The 25,296-nt window shown below is 41.2% G+C and overlaps 1 protein-coding gene across 4 annotated transcripts in view; it reads left to right on the top strand.

Moving 5' to 3' along the window:
• The window catches only part of STAC (SH3 and cysteine rich domain), a 156,183-nt gene that overhangs the window by 27,382 nt on the left and 103,505 nt on the right, over nucleotides 1-25,296 (top strand). The window contains exons 2-4 of one of the 4 annotated variants that reach the window (XM_088021442.1): nucleotides 15,356-15,383; nucleotides 15,513-15,526; nucleotides 22,701-22,853. The exons of 2 other annotated variants lie outside the window; for them this stretch is intronic. In XM_088021442.1, the coding sequence (XP_087877568.1) occupies nucleotides 15,356-15,383; nucleotides 15,513-15,526; nucleotides 22,701-22,853 (195 nt within the window). Of the gene's footprint in view, nucleotides 1-3,518; nucleotides 3,675-15,355; nucleotides 15,384-15,512; nucleotides 15,527-22,700; nucleotides 22,854-25,296 lie in introns of all 4 variants that reach the window. One more of the 4 variants, XM_088021441.1, reaches the window with a different exon arrangement.

Genomic DNA, 25,296 nt, shown 5'->3' with positions numbered 1-25,296 from the left:
CCAACTTTAAGGCTGGGATGAGGAAGTCAAAGCAAAATGATGAAAAGAACTTGAGGTCTTCATGCTGTTGTTGTGCTGCTGAATTAGCCATCCTTAGTGTCTCCCTGCATTACAACCTCTTATTATATGAAGCAATATCATTATTGTGTAACCCAGGTTCAATCTGGGTTTCCTAATACCTGCAGTTGTAGGTACTAAGTAATCTGTGTCTGTGTGTGTGTGTGTTAGTCTTAAATTGTGGCACCTACCCCAGATCATAGTGAATCAGTGCAAAATGCTGTATTTCCTTTACTTAACATACTATATTTGGAAATATTAATAACCATTGTGATGATGATGATGACAGGTACCTCTGTCCAGAGAATGATGTCAAAGTCACCAATATGAGATTTGCAAAATCCATTGCTGCTGATTTTACTGAATGGCGTCTAGAGGATGTAAATACAGATTTGGCTTATTTCCTATAGTCTTCCCGATTCAGTGCTCCCCAGTTTGAAAATCCAGAGTAAGTGTGCCAAGACAGACTTTGGAGGAGCTGTTAATGATTTGGTATTTAGATCTTGATGGAATGCCTCCTTCCAGTCCAGATCAGGGAAGCACAGTGGTCCAAACTGGAATTTAGTTGGTTTATGCATATTAAGGTTGTAAGGAGGTAAATAGAATTAATGCTCAGACTCTCTTAGCATTGGGCCAATCGTGTTGATTTTCCCAATATAAAATGTATTCTAAGTGTTGTAGTATTTTGATTTCAGGGGTATTTTTGCTTTTATCTTTGTCATAAACCTGTGCATCCCAGCAGTATGGATGATGTGAACCAGGTAGTCCTTGACCCAGAAAGTCCAGCAAACTCTTGAGAAATGGTGTCCATCAAAAATTCAGTTGGCTTATAGTACTGAGAGCAGTTCATCTGCTTCTGCACAGTGACTGTGACTTGAAAAGTATCTTGTATACACTCAGTTCATTCAGGTGCATCTGGAAGAAAAAATAGAGAAGCAAGTCACACGTTAAATTATCAAGGTAAAATACTCCAGGTAAATAGCTCCATAAAGCCAAACAGAATGAACATTCAGCTGGCAGAATATGGAGAGAAGTGTCAGCCTTACATTTATATTTTATATAAATCCACTAAGCAGATGAGGCAAAACTAGGGCATTTTGCAAAAGAAAAAAAATATTTGTTCATTTTCATAGAGTTGTATTGCTTGGGATAGATTAGCAGTAAATCTCTAAAAAGAATGGAATTTTTCTTGTCAAGGTGTATGGAAATGAGAATTGAGGGTAAAGATCATCTGGGGTGGTCTATTTTTAGAGAAAGTGATTTGCTGAGGGTATTTGTCATCCATTCAGGAGGACAGCCAGCTGTGAACCACGGCAGGCATTGGTAGTAAAAGTCAGCTCTTGGGGGAAAAAAAAAAGAAGAAAAAATAAAACTTTCCATTCTTGAAAAGCATTAAGAAGGAATGTTATCAAGTCAAAGGCAGGTGAGACAGCCAGTGAGGGAATGAGAAACTTTAAGGCATTTTCTGTATATATGCTTGCATGTTCTATAGATGGAGATTTACTGGTGTGTGTTTATCAGTGCATGGATGTGAAGATATGTGTTCAATGGATTATGAGTCTCTGTATTGCGTGCTTCTGTGAATGTAAGTAAATAATGACTCATATTTATTAGGTTGATACTTTGTCCCAGACTGTGTGCTAAGAGCTCAATGGAGATAATGTCTTTGAATTATCCGCACAGCCTATGTTTCCCATTCACGAAGAGGTTAACGAAGCTATTAGGAGTGAAAACCAGAATGCAGACCCTGGCAGCTTGACCGTTTGGGAGCAGTCCACTCCCCAGGGCCCTTCCAAATGATTCCATTACCATGCTGCCTAACAGCTGTGTTTATGGGTGTGTTTGTATCTTTTTTGTTTGTTTCAGAGAAAATCGTAGAGGGGGGCAGTTCTCTCTATTGTCTGCAGCAAAATACAATCAGTACATTTCTCAGGCTGAGGCAATTGACCAAAGAGTATCTTTTTGGTCACATATCAATGGGCTTAGCTGCAAAATGAGTTGAAAAGCTAAAATCTCAGGATGTGTGTTTGTAATTCCCGACTGATATTTGTCTTCATCTTCATCTTCACATTTTATAAACTATCCAGCTCACTCTGGAGCCTTGCCATCTGGCCTCTGGCTCATCAGAACAGTTTGGGATGATGTTTAGGACTGTAAATTTAAGGGATTTGAACTCTCTGATTACCACATCTTCACATGGGTATCGAACAGTCATCTCAAAATTAACCCAGCAAAAACAATTGCCCTGCCCCATCCCTCTCCCCCTCAGATATGCTTCTCCCCACTGTCATTACGGTAAATGCCACTCCTTAAATGGTGACAGCTCAGGACAAGACCTTATCTGTATCGTGTTTTCCTCCTGTCCTTCCCTCAGGCTGTTCTGGTCACTGATGCTCAAGCTCCTTGGCATTCCTTAAACACACACCACGTCCTCCCATTTCAGGTTGGGAGGATGCCAGAGGCAAAGGGTGCTGGTGGCAGATGTTTTAAAGGTGCTTTTAAAGAAATCTCCAGGAAAGGCAGGCAGGGAGTTCCTGGGTGGCTCAGTCAGTTAAGCAGCTGCCTTCGGGTCACAGTCCTGGGGTGGTGGGATCCAGCCCCACTTCGGGCTCCCTGCTCAACGGGGAGTCTGCTTCTCCTCTCCCTCTGCCCCTCCCCCCCCACTTGTGCGTGCACGCTCTCTCTCTCTCTCTCCCTTGCTCTCTCTCTCAAGTAAGTAAATAAAATGTTAAAAAAAAAAAAAAAGGTTGGCAGTATTTGGCCAACAGAGTTTTGCCCCTGTTGTAGGAAGTGAGATCATGGCAGCTAAGCCCAGGAGAGAGTCTACTCCGGGGTGAGGTCCTCAGAGGTCCATATGTCTTCATGAGGCCAAGGCAAGTGGGCTTTGCAGGCAGCATACACTGTGCTCATGCACGGGAGGGCATAAGTATGGGCTTTGAGTCTTGAGGGACCTGCGTTTGATTCTTGACTCTGCTGCTTGCCATCAGTAGACACTTGGCCTCTCTGAGCCTCAATCTCTTCACATTTCAAAATTTTGCAGTGATTTGCTTTCCTGCAGTAATATTTTGGGTTTGCCAAAATCTGCGTATAATCTTGGGAGTATGGCATATACACGCTGTACCAGTTAAAGATATCAGCTGGATGAGCTAAAGATAATTTTGGCTAAAAGTGACAAAAAAAAAAAAAACCCGACTTACAATGATAAACATCTATGAGTTTGTTTTTCTCACATTGCAAGAAATCTAGAGATAGAAAGTTGCTGGCCTTGGCCCAGCTACTCAGCAAAACCATCAGGATTTTCCTCTTCTCTGCTCTGTCACCATGGCCTGTTGGCTTATGTCCTCTTGTTTAGGGTCCTGAGATGGCAAGACGGTGCTGTAACTTTAGACATCACGTCTATATGTAAGACAAGAAGGAAAGAGAGGAGGGCAGGGCCAAACAAGTCTTCCCTCTTTTATCAGGAAGAGAACTCTCAGGAGACATCTGTACCGGATGTATATTTCCTTGGCCAGAATCATGTCACGGCCATTTCCAGCTGTAAGGAAGGCTGGGCACACTACTGCTCCACGCAAAATGGAGATTTTGTAACAAAAAGAGAAGCAGAAACCAAAAATTGGGTACATAGCTAACAGAGTCTGCCAGCTAAAAGTCCTATAGGGAAAAAAGACTGAAAACTGCTTTGGGAGAGGTACAAAGTTGATTGAGACTTAATCCAGTCTATAAGGAATTTACAAATCTTGCGGTGGGGAGACACAAAAAGAGAGTGGATTATAATATCTACATGGTAAAATAAGAATTGTCATTGGAATACAAGCATTATGTTATAGTAGACCCAAGAAATAATTAGTTCTTTTTGGAACAATGGAAGAATCTTCATTGATCTGGGCAACAATGATCTTGGAGGACTTCCCATGTACCAGGCATTTCAACGTTAATTGCTAAGGTCTCCCAGTGAACGAGGCAGAAAGCCTGCCTGCCTTTGTGGAGTTCACATTTTATGAAGGACATAGACAAAAAATAATTCCAACTGTGACAATCCTGACATAGCAGGTGGCTTACTGAAAGGGTGAGAGGGTGTTCCCAGGCAGAGGAACAGCATGAGCAAAGCTCAGAGGCAGGAAAGTGCACCCTTGCTAGTCACTTGTAGCTGAAATATAGAGTGTGAGGATGGAGGGGCATAGTAAGACTGGGCTGTCTGCAAATGTCCAGCTTGGTCAGAGTGAGCAGAACTGACTCCTGGCTTCACAACTTCCTTGTACCATGTCCTTTCCCACTCTGACCCTCAGTATCATCATCTATAAATTGGAGTAGTAATATGTCATAAGAGTTGTAGAGTGAGTTTAGTGGGAGTGTGCATGTAATGTGTCTGCCACACGGTAACTTCTCCATAAATGAAATCTGGTTACAAGCAATAGTGCTCTGTTTATTGTTCCTCTTACTTTGAAAACTGCTAAATTAGCCGTTCCCACTGAAACCACCCTTTTCCCAGTTCATAGAACATGTTCAGTTATATGTAATGGTATAAGACTGCATAGTAAGTGGAAAAAAACTAATTCAGGCTGATTAAAAGAGCCATTTGGACTAACTCGCTTATTCATTCTTTCACTCAGCATCTTTTAGCACCTGTAATATTCCACTCATTACTCTAGACAAACACTGTCCAATGAAAATATAATGCAAGACACATATAGAAGTTTAAGTTTTCCAGTTGCCACATTAATACAAGTAAAAAAAAGCAGATGAAATTAATTTTAATAATATATTTTCACTTAACTGAATATATGCAAAATACTATCATTGCAATATGTAATGGATATAAAAAATTATTGCTGAGATGTTTAACATTCTTTTTTTATTCCTCTGCACCAAGTCTCCCAAATCAGTGTGTATTTTAATGCACCACATCTCAGTTCAGACCAACTACATTCTGAGTACCCCACAGCCATGTGTTGCAATTGGCTCCATATTGGGCAGCACAGCTCTGTGCACTGGAATGAACAAAACAGACAAAACTCTGCTCTTGAGAACTTCACATTCTAGTGAGAATAGCCAGGCTTGCCTCTGGATTTTTTTTAAAGATTATATTTATTCATTTGAGAGAGAGAGATAGCAGAGTGAGAGAGAGAGAGCACGAGAAGGGGTGAGGGACAGAGGGAGAAGCAGACTCCCCGCTGAGCAGGGAGCCCAATGAGGGGCTCGATCCCAGGACCCTGAGATCATGACCGGAGCCAAAGGCGGATGGTTAACCGACTGAGCCACCCAGGCGCCCCTGGATTTTTTTTTATTAGTTGAGGTGCAGACTTTATGCAAGGATTTTGGTATGGTGACACCAAAACTACACAACAGAGAACCTGTTCTTCATCTCCTACTATTTCCAGCAGAGTAACTGGCTCAATTTTAATTAAAATTCTAAATATTGATCCACCATTTCACTATTCGATATTTATAGCTCTATTATACAAACAGAAACCCCCAACTTCTTGCCAGACCCCTTGCAATTAATACCAGACCCAAGCCACACTAACCTTCTCTATTTTGGTGTGCTAGTTGTCCTGCTCTGTTGTGTAACTACAACCCCAAACCTCAGTGGTTTATCCTCACAAATGTTTACTTCTCACTCACAACAAAGAACAATGTCAAGCAGGTGCCAGAAATTGTTGTTAATGTAAAACCCACCAATATTGTCTCATACGGTTTTATGATTGGGTCTGTTTAAGAAATTTTCCCTACCCAGGTGCCAAGATACTCTCCTCCATCTTCATTTGTTAGCTTTCTACTTCCACATTTAGATTTTTAATTCAACTGTGAATGTATGTGTGGTATGAGGAGAGGAAGGAACCAAATTTGTCCGTCCATGTGTAGTGCTAATGTTTTTCTAACAAACCGTTGTAACACTCACATGGTTCTACACACACCCACACCCTGTTTCAGGGTTCTATGTTTAATTTGAGTCCTTTGCTTTATATATTTCTACATAAATATCACATATCTTTTTTATTCCTGTGACTTTGTAGTATGTCTTCAAATCTGGTTGGGATAGCACCGTCTTTACTCTTCTTTTTTAATAGTGTCTTTACTCTTTATTCTGGTCTTCCAGTCTGTGGGATAACTTCTATATTCAGATGTTAATTGTTCAAAATATCCTATTGAAATTACATTGAATTTTTACAGAACTTGGAGCGAATTAACTTAATAAAAAATGTTAGGTCATGCCATCCATGAACATGGAATACCTTTCTATTTATTCAGGTATTTTTATATGTCCTTTAATAAAACATTTTAAATTATCTACAAAAAAGTATCCTTGCTGCTATCAACCCTTCTCTTGAGTTCCTTATATCGACTCTTACATTTTTATATTCAGTGTTTCCACATCTCTTTGGTTCTCTGTGAAAGCTTGCTTATTCCTGCATCATGCTAATGTTGTCCCTTAATGCTTTAGGATCTTTATTATGCCTGTGTTAAACTCACATTCTATTCTGGTCCATTAATTTTCTTCTCTGTGTTATTTTTCCCTGTGAGCTAATATCATCCTGGGAGTATTTGCTGCCTTGGCTGGTGATCTGTACCTGATGGGAAGTCCATCAGGTGCAAAAGCCCAAGCTGTACAGCATGTCCCTGGTGAGTTTTAGTGGGGACGGATACATCGAGAGCAGCCAGCCTCTGGTATTGTTATCTGGACTCAACCATTCTCTGTTTATAGTCCCCCTCTCCCAACCAGGTCACCCTGCTCTTCAGGAGACTCCCCTGCACCTCCACACAGAGCACTTCTTTTATACCAAGAGCTGCCATATAGTCTACACGTAGAGGGGAAGCCAGGGAGGAGTTTGAGCAAGTCTTTGCCTTGCCCCCCATGGTACCAGGTATCCAGAGATCCTTGATGTTACCCCATGGCCCCTAACTGGCCCCCAACCTGACATTGCTTCTTCAGTCTCTGCATGGATAAGAGTGTGGGGACAATGAGCTTCCTAAAGCCATGTAGGAGAAGAAAAGGGCCTAACAAAGTGTTTCCTTATGTGTCCCATAGTGTTCAATTCTCTTCCAAGTTTAAGCTATTTTTTCCAATACAGTGGAACCCAAAGACCTACTGGTTTCTATATTTTCCTTTGTTGGGGGAGCCTTCTACCTCCTTCCTATGTATTGGCATAGCCAGGGTTTGATTCAGGAGAATCAGGTAGCACAATCTACGTTTAGTCTTCATTTGGTGAGACATAGTATGTTTTATGTACACACATGGACACACAGTGATACACACAATCACACTCACAAAAATTTTCTATTGTTTGCTTTACTGTTTATGGCCAGAATTTTTCAGAACAATGTAATAGTCTGTTCCTAGAATAAGCCCTCTTTTACCACAAGATATAATCCTTTCAACACATAGATTTATTTGATTTCCTCAAATTGTATTTAGAATGTCCCCCTCTGTATTCAGAAATGAAATTAGTGTGTAGAATGTGGATGTTTATACACTTTGGGGACCCTTCTCCTCATAAAGTTCTAGCAATGATATTTAAATACAGTGAGGAAAGAACGAATTAGAAAGTCACCTATTTGTATCTATGCTATGATATAGGTTAGAAAGTATAGAATTTATTTGTTCCTTAAATTTGGGGGAGAACTTGCCCATAAAACACTAAATCCAACCACATTTTTGCAGATGATTATTTAGAAATCATTTCCCATATTTCCTATGGCAATTGAGCTAATTCGCTATGCTGCCATTTCTAAATCAATCTTAGTAACTTATATTTTCTTGGAAGCTATCTTTTTAAATTTAACAAAATGCTCAATATATTATTTGTAAAAGATTGCAAATCACTTGCATTTGTGATTATGCCTCCTTTCTCATTCTACATTTTGTCTATTTAGTGAAGATATTTTCTTTTCCTCTTGATTAGACTATTTTCTATTTTCATATTTTTCTTGAATAGATCTATTCTCTGATTTTTCTTTAACTTCTGCTTTTATCTATTAAACACTGTCTCCTGATTTTTTCATACTCACTGCCTTGTTCTTTTTATTTTTTAAGTTACATTCTTATTTTGCTAATTTTCACTATTTCATTTGTAACAACGAAATCTTTTTTTTTATTTTTTTATTTATTTATTCATGGGAGACAGAGAGAGAAGCAGGCTCCCCAAGGAGCAGGGAGCCTGATGTGGGACTCGATCCCAGGACCCTGGGATCATGAGCTGATCTGAAGGCAGACACTTAACCATCTGAGCCACCCAGGCACCCACAATGAAATCTTTTATGGCTTTGGAGTCACTCCTTAATATAACTGTGATTATACCCTCTAAATTTTTATAATTATTAATTTCATCATTATTTTCTGAGTACTCTAAAACAGAAGCAGGTGTGTATGCACCTGCAAGCTGATGAGATGGTGGTGGGGATTCATTTCCAAATGTTTGGGTGTTTTTATGTTGTTATTTATTTACCTTCTGGTTATTAAATTCTTGTCCTACAGCTCTGTGTTCATTGCCTGTGCCCTGTCTAGTTATCTATATTGAGGAGCTCATTGAGGATTCCTTTGTGGTTGCTTATAAGATAATGTTTGTGTTTCATGGGCCCTTAAAAAGAAAATGTTTTTGCTAACATGTAGAGAACTTAATACTCTCAATTAAATCAACAATATATGTTTAACTGTTCAGAAATTTTATGCTTTCTTTTACAATGTTACATTTACCATGGATTGAAGAAAATCAGGTATTTAACTACTGAATCATTTCATTCTGTTTCTTTTTACAATTTAAAAATTTTGTATATTCTCATGTCGTATTATCTGGTGCATAACAGTTCACAGCTGTTTATACTTCATTATGGATTGCACCAGTCACCAGTAACTTCCCATTCTGTCCCACTGACTTTTTTTAACCTAAATTCTCCTCTGTGAGACAAACCATAAGAGACTCTTAATCATAGGAAACAAACTGAGGGTTTTTGGAGGGGGGGAAGATGGAGGGATGGGGTAACTGGATGATGGACATTAAGGAGGGCATGTGATGTAATGAGCACTAGGTATTATATTAGACTGATGAATCACAGGCCTGTACTTCTGAAACCAATAATACATTATATGTTAATTAATTGAATTTAAATTAAAAAAAATTCTCCTCTGTGTAATATTAATACTGCAAATATCCCTCTCCTTTGCTGGCATTTGCCATTCTCTTTGCTCATTCTCTTATTTAATCTCTAAGAATTATTTTTGTTTTGGTGGGGCTCTTCTAAAGTATATTTTAAATTTATGTAAGAAGAACAGAATCCATTAGCATTTATTGATATATGTGTGATTTCATCTTAGTCATTTTATTTTCTGTTTCTGGAGGTTTTCATGCTCCTTGTCATTTTTTTTAACTATTCTTTACTATATAAATTATTTTTCTGATAAGTTGAAGATAATACAATTTTTAGAATGTACTAATGGTTACTTTTTAAATTTTACTAACATTTATTGAAACTATGTGCTTTGAATTATTACTATTTAGAATAGAATAGCACATCAGTCAGTTCTCCTTTTTATCCTAATTAAGGATAATAACAATAACACCTACCTTATAGGGCAGATTGGCAGATAAAAGAGATGGTAGGTGTAAATTTATGTGACACATAGTAAGACTCAAATGTCAGCTATAACTAATACCATTGTTGTCTGTATTACTTTTCCTCCATATAAAATGAGGAAATTAACACAACCTGATTTCCTCTTCCACCCTCCACCCCACCATCACTGGCCTCCACTGTCTGTTTTGTTACTACAAGTCGTGAGATTTTTATTACTGTTAAAACACTTCTAGGGGTGCCTGGCTGTCTCAGTTAGAAGAACATGTAACTTTTGATCTCGGGGTCATGAGTTCGAACCCTACATTGGGTGTAGAGATTGCTTAAATAATTTAATAAGTAAACTTAAAAAAAAAACACTCTCAATTATGTGTCATCTGTTTCATTATGTATTTATAACAGATGAATTTTCTCTGTGAACTGTTTATACCAGTCATTTTAACTTAACCATGTTTAAATTATTTCAAGCACAAGTCCTTTTATGCCTCGTGTTTGCCATATTTTCCCATCCTTTGTTTTCTGTGCTCATGAATGGTAATCTGTCTGGGTTTAAGAATACTTGGATCATAATTTTGTCTTATAGTGTTTCATGTGGTAGAAGAGAGATTTGAAGTGAGACTGAGGTCTCTTTCTTCAGGGATGACCCCTTTTGCTGCCTGTAAGCTCTGATGTCCTTCTTTACTTTTGACACCTACTGTTCTGACAGGATACTTCAGCATGCTGGCAAGAGGAGAGATGTGTCTTTTCACCAGGCTGACCCAGCACATGGTGATTCCCTCACGGACAGATTTGGATCTGTTTTCCTTATTTACCCGGGAACTCTCTCTTATCTCTAAGCAATGCAGCGGCTCTAGCCATTCTGGAGTCTTCTTCAGGATTCAGTTGCTTCTTTATAGCTTCTCTAATATGATCTTCTCTAATGGTTTTCAAATTACTGTATCCTCACTTTGTATTGTGTGGGAGGTTCTCAAACATATGCCCCCACATCACTGGATCACCCTTCTGCAAAGCTAGTTTTTCTTGCTTTTACTTTTCCTGTTGTTTTGAATTTTACTGGTTGCTGCAGATTCTTTCCTTAACTCTTCCAGATCCTTCCCTTGCTAATCTAGTTTGGTCACTTTGGTTTGCATATCTTGTTTTGCAGAGATTGTATTTCCTCAAATGTATTGAGAGCTCAAGTACAGAGTACATAAAATTTACTTTTTATTCCAGTAGTAAGCATTTTTGTAATTATGTTCTTCCTTTACTACCTGAGTGTTACAATTTTACTCATTTTATGTTGTAGAAGTTTTCAGAGGCACCATATTATTCGTTTGTGTTTTATGTCCTTTCATTTCTAAATGAAAAGAGTTTTTCAAGATCTGGAATTTGTACGTAAACTTAGTGAGAAAAGTCTCCTGTGATCAACTTTAGTATTCCTGTTGATGTTGTTAAAGTCCTTATATTATATCTTAAGCTAGAAGGGAGTTCAATGTAAGTATATATCATGAGTTAAGTGATACAACAGCCTCAAGGACCACAGAATAAGCAAATAGTTAAGACCTCAGTACATGCTGGCCATTATCAACAACAGATGATAAACTTGACTACAGAAAAACTTTTAATTTATCCACTGTAAATACATTCTGTGAATAAAGTCAAAGATAAATGACAAATGAAGAAAAATGTTTGCTACACAAATATAAAGTAAATTTATAAATCTATAAAACATTTACGTGTCAGTAATGAGATTTGCAACCTACTAGAAAAAAATTATCTTGAGTAGTGTCTGCTCATTTGTTCCAAATAAATCAGCTTATCAACATATAAAAAGAAATTTAGTCCTACTGACATTAAATATGGAAAGTTTTTAAAGTTTATATATCATTTGTTATCCATATAATTGGAAATTCTTAAAAAATATAACAGGTTTGGCTACAGTATGGAAAAAAAGGCACTCTCTTATACCAACGAACGGGACGGTGAATTTAAAAATACATATTTGGCTAAGCAAATCTACTTCCAGCGCTAAAGCTCTTAGGTATCTTTGTGTATGTATACAAAGATGTATGTGCAAAGTGTTCACTCCAGTATTGTTTATAACTGAAAATATAATAGTGAGGATAAGAATAGACTGCTGTAACAATGAAGCCCAACAAATACTCACTCAGTGGCTCAAGAAATATTTATTTCTCTCTCGCACAGGTTTCAAGGAAAACTATTCAGGTAAGCAGGGCAACTCTACTCCTTGTGGTCATTCAAGGACCCAGTCATTCCAGGATGCTGCTCTATCATCCTCTAGCATGGCCATTATCTCCATGGTCAAAGCAAGATCAACACCATGTCCATATTGCTGTTGGTGCAGAAGGGGAAGAGAGGACAGAGCAGGCAGGCACACGGCCTAAAGGCCTAGTTTCAGAAGTGACACATACCATGTCATTATAACCCATTAGCAAGAATGCTGTCCCATTTGGACAATTATGTGCTGAAAGCTTTGGGAAATGAAATCGAATCATATACCAAGGAAGAAAATGAAAATGGATTTTGGTAAACAAATGCAGGTCTCTGCCTCAAGAAGATGCTAGAAACAATCAAATGTCCATCAAAAGAGCAACAGTCTGGTACCTCCATTTGATGGACTATTAGACAGCAAGTGAAGAATGAATTGAAGCTCCCATACTGTTAGATATGTATCATAGAAAGATCCCAACACACATGATGAAATGGAAAAGCAAGATACAGAAAAATGTGCACAATATATTCACATCTGTGTTTTTCAGATGAGGATGTCTTACACACTTACATGCAGATATATACACAGAACATTTCTGGAAGAAGAAACTATTAAGGTTCAACTCGGAGTTGAACTAGGGATCTAATGTGAGAAGAAAACTTACTTTTCAGTAAGTCCCTTTTTGTATTGTATGAACTTCTTTTTTACACCATAGATAGGCATCATTATTAATATTGCAAAGGTAAATATATAAATATGAGTAAGTTCTTCCCTTGCTTAATACTTGCTAGCAATTATCTGTTGCTATAAGATAGTGTCCAGGCTGACTGACACATTTTTCAAGCTCATTTCCTTTTTTTTTTTTCAGGTCCCTTTGTACCTTTTTATGCCTTAAACTTGAAGCTCCCTTCCTGTGCTGTTCCTTATTTTCCTACCTTTGCTCATCAGTAGACTATCAGCCTAAAATACTCCTCCAAAAACCCTGGTACCCTGTATTTTACATTATTCTTTCTTTCTTTCTTTCTTCCTTTTTTTTTTTTTGGCATGCAAGACTGAGTTGTTTAGTGCCATAAAGCTAATATCATGGATCTGTCCATGTATCTCCCCAAGATGAAAACGAGGACAAGGGGTGATATTGTGCCCCTCCTCATCCCTACAAATAGCAGGGAGTCAATAAATATGTCTTGAAGTGAAAAAATCATTTCAGCACTTAATTTAAAAAACATTTATTAAGTGACTGTGAGATTCCTCTCTTAAGTACTTCTCTGCTCCTTAATTTTTTTTCCAATTTTTCTCTTTTTGTCCTGTGTATTTTCTTCCAACTAATTTCTGTCCCCTCTTTCTTGAGTACACTAACTTTCAAGTCCAACCATGCACCTATTAACCAGGGGGAAAAAATGAAACATATTTTAATTAGTAAAGGAGTACGTCTGTATGAAATCATGGATTTTAATGGCTATACAGATAGAAAAAATAAATATAGATATGTGTGTATGGGGATATGAGTACTCAGGAATATATTTCCTAGTTCTGTCCACTAAGAGAGCCACAGGTCAGTGACACCACAGTAGCAATGAACACATCTAGTACCCAAATATCAGTTTGTAAGAACCATTACAAAATAAAACTAACCAGGCTTCTTTGGAGAAATGACTGGCTACAAGGCCAGAACAGGGAAATTACAAGATATGTCCAGAGCCCTGTAGTGTTAGAAAGTAAAGAAGTGTTCAACAGTAATTGAGGCATGTTGAAAAGAACACAGATGCCAATCTAAAGGAGCTCCCAGTGACCAAACCTGGGACAGTTTGAGCAACAGTAGCAAATTGTAACTCACAGAGTATAGCACATATCCATCAACCCACACTAACAGAAATGAGTAACTGAGTGAATAAATAAATGAAGGAGAATTCTGCAATGGACTACTTAATAAATATAGGACTGAGGGAAATGAACACCACCATTAGGCAAATGCCAGGTAGTAAGTTTTGCAGGCAAGAATCACCAATAGGTATTGATATTAGAAGGCAAATGTGTGATGAGAAATAGGATATTTGCACCATCACAATGTATTTTCCCTACACGAAACTCAGTAATTACAAATAGAAAAATATGCAGTAATTTTACAGTGGAGCAATCTGGCCAATATCACCTTAATCCAGCGACCAAAGTTAGTATAACCAGCAACGGGACATATTTGACATCAGGTACCTCCTAATATGTTGCACAGAGAGAACACATCATTTTTGTCCTATTGTTATGAACAATATATAAAGTCAGTCTAATGGGAAAACATCAGACAAACCCAAACTGAAAGACATTCTACACAATACTGGCCAGTAGTCTTCAAAAGGTTCAAGGTCATGAAAGACGGACTGAGAACCTGGTGTGCATTGAAGAGACCAAGGAAATATGACCAGATACAATATGGAATCCTGGATTGCATCCCGGACCAGAGTAAAAGACCTTCCAGGACAACTGGCAAAATTCCAGTAAGGTCTATAGATTAGTTAGTAATTTTATATCAATGTTAATTTCCTGGTTGCAGGCAGTTTTACTATTGTTATGTAAGATGCTAACATTAGGGAAAACTTTGTGAAAGATATATGGGGGATTCTACTATTTTGCAGCTTTTCTGGATAGCTAAAATTATTTCTATTTTTTCTTATGAAACATGGTTATTTATTTTTTTATTATGTTCAGTCAGCCAGCATATAGTACATCATAAGTTTTTGTTGTAGTGTTCAATGATTCTTTAGTTGCATATAACACCCAGTGCTCATCCCAACACATGCCCTCCTTAATACCCATCACCCGGTTACCCCATACCCCCACCCCCTCCCTTCTGTGACTAACTGATCCCCCCAGGCGCCCTGCTAAAATTATTTTTAAATAAAAAATTGAAAAAAATAAATAGGTCATGCACTTTATCACTGGGTTACTCTCTGGTAGGTCAGGGGACCCAGAGCCCTGATAAAGTGGAAAGTTCAGAATAATTCTCCAACGCCTAATGGCTAATGTTTAAAATCAGTAGGTTTTTTTCCCTCATTTGTTGTCATCTAACACTGGGGTTTTTTCTTTTTTTTTTTTTAAAGATTTTATTTATTTATTTGAGAGAGAGAATGAGAGAGAGTACATGAGAGGGGGGAAGGTCAGAGGGAGAAGCAGACTCCCCGCTGAGCAGGGAGTCCGAGGCGGGACTCGATCCTGGCACTCCAGGACCATGACCTGAGCCGAAGGCAGTCGCTTAACCAACTGAGCCACCCAGGCACCCGGGGTTTTTTCTTAATTATCCAGAAGAACTAACATCTTTGTTGTTCATTTGGCAAAGGGAACTGCCCTGATTTAATCTTTAGCTAGATACATCGCTAAAACCAGAGAAAGCACCAGATGAGGCTCTTAAACGGAGTTGGGATCCCTGCTACCTGCTGCTCTGATTCTCCAAGCTGCCTTTAAAGCTGCAAGCTGTTTAATCAAAAAACATTTATTAGTTTCCTGTAAATCTAACGTGCCGCTTTAGAGGTGCTCTGCAGTGGTTTGAAAATGAAAAGTCAAGGATCATACTCTGTGTGAAATATACAAAGGATTCAGGATATAAACTGACTTCATCTATTAGCCACTTTTTTCCAGGCTTAAGTAAGTTTTTCCTGAGTAAATCAATACAAAAGAGCAGAACCAGGCTGTGGGAAAGGTGTTCAGATGGGAACTCAGAGCTTGGGTTCAAGTTCTGATCCTGCTATTCATTATATGGTGTATCTGAAAATACATCTCAAATAAAGATAGGATACCAGTTTATGAGGTGTGCTGAACCCCGCAGGGTGCCCTCAGCTATTGGTTTTGTTTTTCTTCTTACCCTCCTCTAACATGGTTGGTGGGAATTCTGTTCATTGCCTCTTGACAACATTTTGGGCAGATGTCACGGCTTTCCTTGTTGGTCGTAAGAGTCTTATTTTCAGGTAATAAGAGTTCACTCCATCTGAAGCACGATGTCAGTCTGACCGTGACTTCACTGCCTTTCTGCTCATCTGTCACCAACCCCCTCCTGGCCTCCACCCACAAACACCCCCCTAAGGCCTCACGAAGACTTTGGTCAAGAAGCTGCCTTAGGAAGATGAGCTGTGCTCTCTTCTTTCAGTCAGCCTCCATCTTCCAGATTTCCTCTCCACCTTTCACCCTTACTCTCCCACTTCTGAATCAACAGGGAATTTGGCACACAGGACCTCTGGGAGGCCTCAGTCATGTCCCACTCTGAAAGGTGAGGAGTAGAGCCAACCCTCCTCATGCTCTGAGGGCTGATGTGACTGATTGGGAAGTCTATGAGCCTGTGGATCACCTCGCCTCCCTCCACAGCTGTGAGCATCAGCGGGCATGATTGCCCACCTGCGCGGCCTCCCATGCCCTCCCCACACCAGCAACACCATGGCTGCCTGGGCCCTGCTCTGCACAGCCTCCAGTTGGCCAAGGCAACATTCCCTCTGCGCTAGCCTTGGACATAAATGCCTGAGAGCCCCCAAGGATGCACTTACAGGCCTTATCCTGGCTGCTCAAGGTGTCTTAAGGCTGCCTGGCATGCTGTAACTGCTCAAAATATGTAGGATAAGGAAAATTTTCTGGAATTCCCTGAAGGATGCTGGGGTAAGCAGGTTTTTTCCTGGTGGTGAAGTTCACCCGAGCTTTAGAGCCAGCCACACCTGGGATCACTCTTTCAATGTTTCTTGAACACCTATCATGTGCCAGGCTTTGTCTGAGGTTCTGAAATACAGAAGTTAATAGAACAGTGAAAATTTTCTGCCCAGCCCCCCCCCCCCATAGAGACCGCCTTCTGGTTCGGGAGGCAGATAGTCAACGGGTAAATAAATGAGTATATAATATAAAATAGAAAGTCAGAAATAGTTATAATATGGCTCCTGATATGATCTATTGAGAAGGTCACAACATCACTTTTGTAATATTCCTGCCAAAAATGTGTAACCCAAATCTGTGAAGAAACATCAGACGAGCTGAGATTGAAAGACATTCTACAAGGCACTTGTTCTGTACTATTTAAAATAGAAAAGACACTATTCCAAATTAAACGAGACTTAACTACACTTATCACGGTGAGCGCTGAGTAATGTATGGAACTGTTGAATCTCTATCTTGTACTCCTGAAACTATTATAATATTGTATGTCAAGTGTACTTCAATAAGAAAAAAATACATGAAAACCGAAGCAGTGCATAATCTTAGATTAGATCCCAAAGCAGATTTTCATGCCCTGAAAGATATTATTAGTACAATTCTCAAAATTTGAATATAACTTGCATACAAGGTAACAGTATCTCATCAATGTTAATTCATCATATTGAGTATACATAACAAAATATCTTTGTTCTTGGGAGATACACACTGAAATATTTGGGGATAGAGGGTCATGACATCTGCAGCTCATTCCCAAATAGTTCAGTAGTGAAAACAGTAGCACCAATGACAACAATCATAATAATATCTGTTATTGTAGGAAGAATAATAAAAGGCAAATATTGCAAAACATTAATAATTGGCAGACCTGAGCATAGGGCATGATCAGCATTCATGGAACTATTCTTGCCAATTTAAAGGGGTTTAAAGGTTTTCAAAGTAAAAAGCTTAAAAAATAAAACAGCAATAAGCATTCTGAAGAGGGTAAGGGAGACGGAGCGTGGGGGTCAGGGAGGGTCTCTTGTGACATGACCTTTGTGCAGAGAGCTGATGGAAGGGAGGAGTTAGTGAATTCTGCAGAGGGAACAGCTCTGCAGGAAGAGAGAAGGACAGCAGCCCTTACGTGGCAGCGTTCCTGGGGTCTTTGTGGAACAACACGGAGACCGGGGGCTCTGGGGCACTGGCGCAAAGTGATGAAGGACAGTGGTAAGAATGGTCCCAGGTCAGCTCCAGGAGGGCCTGGGAGGCCACAGAAAGGATGTGAGGTGTGTTTGAAGTGTGATGAGACACTACGGTAAGGTTCTGAGCAGAGCAGTAAAATGGCCTGACTTTCATCTCCAACAATCACTGTGGACGACTTTGCAGCAAGTAGAGTACAAGGGGGCAAGAAAATTGACTGCAGTTGATACATTTTTCAGGATGGCCTTGAGGAAGCGGGTGTGCAGGTGAGATAGGATGTCACATTGGTCTGGGGTAACGGTGGTGGAAGTGACATGAAGCGGCTGGATTCTGCACGTATTTTGACAGTCTTGTTGGCTAATGTATTGGCTCATGGACTGGATATGAAGTGTGAAGGGGAAACTGGAGTCAAGGGCAATTCCTAGGTTTGAGACCTGATAAAATTAAATAAAGTGGGGCATGCCATTTACTGACTGGGAGCCTGGCGAGTGAGGACATTAGCTGGAGGACTGTCTCCTGGGCCCTCGAGGACACAAGGGTCATCAGTTCAGGGCCTTTCTCTACAAGAATCCAGCTCTTCCCTATGTTTTGCCAAGACCCTACCAGTGCCTTCCCCACACAACACTTGAGAGGGGAGCCTGAGCAGACAGGTGCTCTGTGACCTGCACCCACCCTGGCTTCATCCACCACCAGGGGACAGTCTGGGAGTGCTGAGGTACGTTTTAGAACCTACTCAGGGTCTTCACTGCACTTTTTCCCTCTGTCTGGCCATGAAGGCCGACATAGATACTGTAGAAGATGCTCCCTCCCCTTGCATGTCCTTTGGTCATCTTAGGGCTGTCTTCTGGTTTTCTGAGTGAGGAGTAGAACTTTTCCTTTGGCTTCGGGACTCAAGGTCAACAGAAACGCACTCATCAGTTCCAAACCCTCACACTGCGGACTGGCCTGATGTGCTCCCATGACCATTCTGGCAACCCTACCTAACTGCTGGAAGATAAGCCTGCACGAGTAGGTTACAAAGGGAGAGACTAGAGGCCATAACACAGGGGGAAACATTCGGAGTTGGTGTGGTTTGGAGAGAAGAGGGAATACAGGAGACATTTTCAAAGGAAAAGGGATTAGCCTTGGTTACTGGCAGAAAATGGGGTTTAAGATTAGAGAGAAGAAAAACTCAAGGAGTCCTCGGCCAGGAGATTGTTCCAGGTCAAAAGATTGAAAGGATGACTCCTCTTTCATCTTGTCACTACTAAATGAGTAGAACTCAAACACATAAGGCAAGACATCATTCATTCAATCACTTATTCGACACAGAATGTCCGTCCCAGACCAGAACCCCGTATGTTGGGTCAGAGATACAAACGTGAAAAGCTGTTTACCTCAGTGAATAGAAGGAAAGTATGTGGAAGGTTAGTTGTGGTGATGTGCTTCTGCTACAGGTTATGGCACACTAATGATGAGACTCCCGGAGCTCCACATAAATGGAGTAGTCAGGGAAGACTGGGGACGGGCCATGGGAGGCATCACAGGAGCTGCGACTTAGACAATGAGCAGAAGGTCCCCAGGAATGTGTGTGAGGAAGGACATTCCTGGCCAAACAGCACGGACAAGGCCATCTACCCAGGTTTCCATTCTCATTACCCAGTGAAACGCTTGGCTGGGCATATTGTCATGTGGGACGTTAGAGACCCTGCAGGAAAGGCCTCAGTGCAGCTCTTTCTGATTGGAACTGACAGCTCTAGGAGCACCGTATTTCACCCTGACTAGCTTTAATTGAGCATTGTATAGCTTGCTAGCATTGCCATAACTAGGACAGATGGAGCAGCTTCAGCAACTGAGATTTCTTCTCTCAGAAGTCTGGAGACTGAAAGTCTGAGATCAAAGTGTTGATCTGTGAGACCTCTCCTCTTGGCTTGCAGACGGCCACCTTCTCCATGTGTCCTCCCATGGTCTTTCCTCTGCATGCATGCATTCCTAGTGTCCATGTGTCCAAATTTCCTCTTCTTGTAGAGACACCAGTCAGATTGGATTAGGGCCCACCCTGAAGGCCTCACTTCAACTGAATCACCTATTGAAAGGCCCTGTCTCCAAATACAGTCCTGTTCTGAGGTATGGAGGGTTACGGCATCAATGTATTAATTGGGGGGACACGATTCAGCCCCTAATAAGTACCTACTATTTGCAAGGCACCACGGGAGGTGGTATTAATAAGTGAGGCCCAGCATAGTTAAGTGTAAATACTTTTGTTTCTTGGTCCATCACTTAATCAGTAGAATCATTTAGTATATGAATCAGAATCAAGAAGGATCCCCATTCTAAACTCATTTGCCCTTGGAACAGTTTTTCCCTTTTAGACAGCCAGCATTTTTCCATTTTCTCTAGGTTCATTGGCCTTCCTAGGGTCCATCCCTCTCTCTGCTCGTGGGAATAAAAAATAATAATGTGGTCCCTGGGGCTGCATCCCTCCTCCCAAGCTGTCACAACAGCGACAGCAGCAGCAGAGAGGGGACTGGCCACTGCTGGACCTGCTGAGGAAGGGTGGCCACAGCATCAGACAGCCCCATGGGACTCCCACTTGATGGGCCACATGGTTCAGCACCAGCACTCTCGGTCCCAACCTCTGTGGCTCCTGGTCAGGCAGGCCCTCTCTCTGTCAGGATTCCAGGGCTAAGGAGTAGCCTCCAAAATGGGCCACAGAATCCATGTTAGTCCAGGTGCTGATGCCCCATGTCAGCATTCCCCCTGAAAAGGTACCCTCTCATGGGGTGTCTTGATGGCTCAGTCGGTTGAGAATCTGACTCGTGATTTTGGCTCAGGTCATGATCTCGTGGGTTCTGGGATCAAGCCCCTCATTGGGCTCCACACTCAGCAGGGAGTCTGCTTGGGATTCTCTCTCTTCCTCGCCCTCTGCTCACCTGTGCTCGCTCTCTCTCAGATAAATAAATAAATCTTTAAAAAAAAGTTCCCGCTCACCAAAGCATTAGTGAAAAATGTACACTTTACTGAAGATTTTGAGAAGAAAGAGGAGGTTTATATTACACACCCTATTCAGTAGCTGTCTGACTCAAAAATCCATGCCACCTCTAAATTTGTTTTCTCACTACCTTCTTGCACACCTCCCTCATGGCAGCCCACCCCCTCTCCCAACTTAACTCCAATATACATTGTAGCACAGCTCTGTCCCTCAGACAGCAAACCTCACCCTTCTCAATGCTTCCCATAACACAGTGCTGTGTTATTATTATTATTGTCATTATTATTTTTATTATTGAGTTTGGTCTTTGAGGTGCCATCTTCCCTTGCCTTTGGTTTCTCAAAGTATTTCTTCTGAGCACATATAGTACTCTTGCCCAAGAGGAATCTTGACCCATCCCTGAAGGTGTTGCAATGGCCCCAATATTGTTACACTGGCATCCACACACAGGGGAAGGATAAGAACCACGCTCCTAACCTCATGCCAACCAGAAAGGATGGTGGTGTGCTGGGGATTTTGAGGCATTGAGTGTTAGGGTATGGCCCCCGAGTGCCAGGACTATGCCAGGGGCTTTAGATGTTTATCTTATTTAATCCTCACAAAAAACCTGCAAGGAAAGTGTTATTGTCCCCATTTTATAGATGGGGAATTGGGGCTCAGAGAAGTTAAGTAACTTTCCTGTGCTCACACTGCTGGGGCCCCCAGGCCGGGAAGGGCAGCAAAGAAGACTGTCTGACCCCAGAGCCTTGAGTGCGTCATCCTCAGGTTTGAAAGGATCTTCTGTCCCTGCACCTAAGATGATCCTTAAAACTCTTCCTCCCCATTAAGCATCTCATCCTCTGTGGACCTTGGGAATGTCGCTTCACATCTTTTGTCCCATTTTGTCATTTGTAAAATGGTAATATTTGCCCTGCTGCATTCACAGGGCTGTTTCATGGAAAGGTATGTCACATAAAAGTGCATGTGTGTGTGTGTGTGTGTGTGTGTGTGTGTGTGTAGCTGTACCAAAAAAATGAAGTATTATTCTCTTGATGTATGCCATTAAACAAGATCTAACCAATGCCACCACTCTTGGCTTAAACAATCTAGGTGAGGACTGTTTTCAGGATAAGACCAAAAAAAAAAAAATCAACGACATTTAAAAAGTACATGATGATGCCTCAGGAAATTGATGATCTTGAATTTCTCCACAAAGAGCAGGAGGTGAGAAGTAGCCAGGAGCTCCATGCTACTACATTCTCCCTGTTCTAGCAACTGTGGACTTGGGAGCTACACAGAAACATCTTTGGAGGAAATATGGCAGCCAGCCTTAGGGCTGGAGGGAGCAGCTTACTAATTTGTCCATCCCAGGGTATGTCTCTGATGTAACTCCTTCTAAGACACCCAGGTCCTACCACGACTTGATCATCAGGACTTGTTTCTTCCTTCTGGAAAACCTGCAGTGGGTCTCTGTGATTACCATGCTTTACACTCTTTCCACCTGGCTTCCGTCATTATCTGGGACACCTACCCACACGCACCCATGCACATTTCCTTCATCACGACAATTTGCTTCTCGTGCCAGCACACCTAGGGTACCAGGCAGGCCAGCTTTTCAGTCAGGGTTTGCTGCACAACTAGTATGTTTAGAGTCCGGTTGTTTCAGCACTGCTGAAATCCTGTGGGGCCCCAGAGCATGTGTTCATGGTGCACTCATCCCTGCCTCCATGTCCAAGGCTTCAGTCTGGCTGGAGCTCTTCCTGTTCATTCAGTCCATCCGTCAGTCTGTCCAGCAGTCATTTAACAAATGTGTATAGAGGCAAAGAGCTTGGATTCTGAAGTCAACCGGTGCTTGGTTCTAGTCCTGACTCTAGCACTTTTTCTGGGTGTATTTGGGCACGTTATTTCAGGGTTAGCACAAAGATCAAAAGATAACTTACATAAACCCTTAGGATAGAGTCTGGTGTGTAATAAGAGCTGAATAATTATTTGCTAGTCTAATTAATATCATTACTATGTGCTAGGCACTTGTTGGGAATAGCCTAATGGTCTGAAGAGGAGCCCAGAGCAGAGGGCAGGAGGAACAGTGACACATCTCCACTCTGCGCACTTGGGTCACACAGGAGAGAAAGTCCCTGTCCACCTGCAGGGAAGGTCAGGCGAGAGGCCAGACAGAAGTCAAGCAATCAAGGAGAATCAGGCATTTTCCAAGTAGACTGGAATGCCACTTTCAGGCAGAATAAAAAATCTTGAAAATCACTGGGCATCATTGAAAATCTTTGGACTTCTCTTAATGTGTCTGTGTGTCTGGGATGGTGGAGGGGTGACTAGAGGTCTACTGGGCAGGTGTATGGCCCTCATCCATCAGGAAGTTTCTTGTATCACACGGGGAGGAGACTGGGTATAACCTACATGTGAGGGGGGCCATCAAAGTGCATAAACTCGTCAATTATGTGTTTTAAAGTCAATTCATTCTTTAAGGTTTGAAAGAATGTCTCTGATTATTCCAGCCCCCATTGATAACTCCCTTTTCTGACATATTAGAATAGGCAGTGATCAAAACACTCTACTTATCACTTGATAATATAAATATAGGATCTCGTGTCACCCTTGGAGAGTCTTAAGCATTGCTACTTGTCTCCAGAATTAGATCTTAGACTTCCTATAAGTAGAGACTGTTCCAGGTCTTTTGTGTTCCCTCACTGTGCTGACTTGTCAGAACAGAAAGGGAACTTAGTAGCCTCTGAGCTGTTCCTCTCTGTTTATGGATAGAACCCAAGCTAAGGAGCTTGAGGACCTGCCCAAGTTAATTGTATCCAGTAGCTCTTGCTTTACCAACATATTCATTAACAACAGTTTTTGCAGCTGGTTATGACAAAGCTAAGTATATGTAAGAAGACTATTTCTGACTTTGAAGTCCCATCCACACAGAAGCTGATCAGGACCTGGAATATATCGTGTCTTAAAAGAAATCAGGCCGTGGATGGGTAAAAGGTTGGTGAGAAGGCCCTCATCACAGGCATTACATTTCTCAGGACCCCAGCACACCCTATCTGCCTGTAGAGTCATAAATAAAATGTTATGGGTGAGCGTGGGAGGAACCACAGCATCAGCCAAACTTGGAAGAGAGGAAGTGCATCTGTGTGGCTGGTGGAGAGTGAAGGGACCTGAGTTTCCGAGGGAAACTCGGAACTCGGACTGTCATACCACACAGGCAAATAACTCATTTCCCCGAGTCTTAGCTGTCAGCAATTGGTTTAATAATACCTTTTCAGGAAAAAAATTAAAGAATGAGTACTTCAGGGACACCTGTGTGGCTCAGTCAGTTAAGCATCTGCCTTTGGCTCAGATCATGATCCCAGGATCCTGAGATCGAGTCCTGCATCGGGCTCCCTGCTCAGTGGGGAGCCTGTTTCTCCCTCTCCCTCTGCAGCTCCCCCTGCTTGTGCTCTCTCTCTCTGGCAAATAAATAAAGTCATTTTAAAAAATAAATACAAATTTTAAAAAGAATGAGTATTTTAATGAAGACATATCCCTATTTTAGAAAAGTTAAAATACGAACCAAAAATTTAGATCACATGTATGTACCAAGGAGGAGGCATGTGCTTGCAGATGACCTCATTTCGATCCAGCAGCAAAAGCCAGCACATTATTGGTGGGGCCTCAGATAGCAAAAGAAATGTTCAGAGGAGACTTGACAGGAAACCAAACTGACACAGTGACTGTGCCTCCCAATTTATGCCTGTGTGGGCAGAGATGCATTTGCTCCAGAACCACCTCTTTCCCACACAGTGCAACTTCAGATCCTGGCTGAAATGACCAAGCACATGCTGGCTAATTAACTTGATGTGCTTCTGCAGAACAGACTAGTAAATCACACACATGCCACTGCCATCACCTGCAGGCTGTAATTCCCCATGTTCCATTGCTCTAATGATGCCTGAGTTCTGTGTTCCCCAACTGATTGCCATGCTCAACATGGCAACCACATGGATTATTGCTAAAATTCCAGCTGGTATCAGAAGATAGAGCACACCAAACAGAGGACTTTTACTAAAGGAGGTCAAGGGTAGGAAACCTTATGTTTTGTTTTGTTTTGTTTTGATTTTTTAAAGATTTTATTTATTTGTCAGAGAACAAACACAAGAGAGCACAAGGGGCAGGCAGAGGGAGAAGCAAGCTCCCAGCTGAACAGGGGGCCCGAAATGGGGCTCAATCCCAGGACCTGGGATCATGACCTGAGCTGAAGGCAAATGTTTAACCGACTGAGCCATCCAGGCGTCCCAATAGTAGGAAATCTTATGAAAGTCTACTTGGCTTAAGGGGCTTTGGAGTTACAGAGCCCTGTATGTGGATCTTCATTCTGCAACTTACTAGCTGTTTAAATTTGGGTTTCAATTGTCTCATCTATAAAATGAGGTAATAACCTGAAACAGACCCTCTGTACCAGCCAGCGTTGTGCATTGTGCTAATGCACTGAAACAGCTATTCTCCATCTTCTCACTTCCAGATTCCAACTCCCTCCCTTTTCCCCTCACTCGGGAGGGAGATAGACTTGTTTCTGTTTTCACTGAGAAAAAAAAAAAGCAGTCAAAAGAGAAGATTACATCCAACTAGCACCAACTTCACCAGCCTGTCTGCCTCTTTCTCTCTC

Source organism: Eumetopias jubatus, unplaced genomic scaffold (genome assembly GCF_037043125.1).
Source record: "Eumetopias jubatus isolate StellerSeaLion01/CBP00866 unplaced genomic scaffold, mEumJub1_p1.0 scaffold_1, whole genome shotgun sequence".
In the NCBI taxonomy this organism is placed as follows: Eukaryota; Metazoa; Chordata; class Mammalia; order Carnivora; family Otariidae; genus Eumetopias; species Eumetopias jubatus.
The sequence above is the reverse complement of the archived record's forward strand: the minus strand, read 5'-3'. Positions and strand labels throughout refer to the sequence as shown.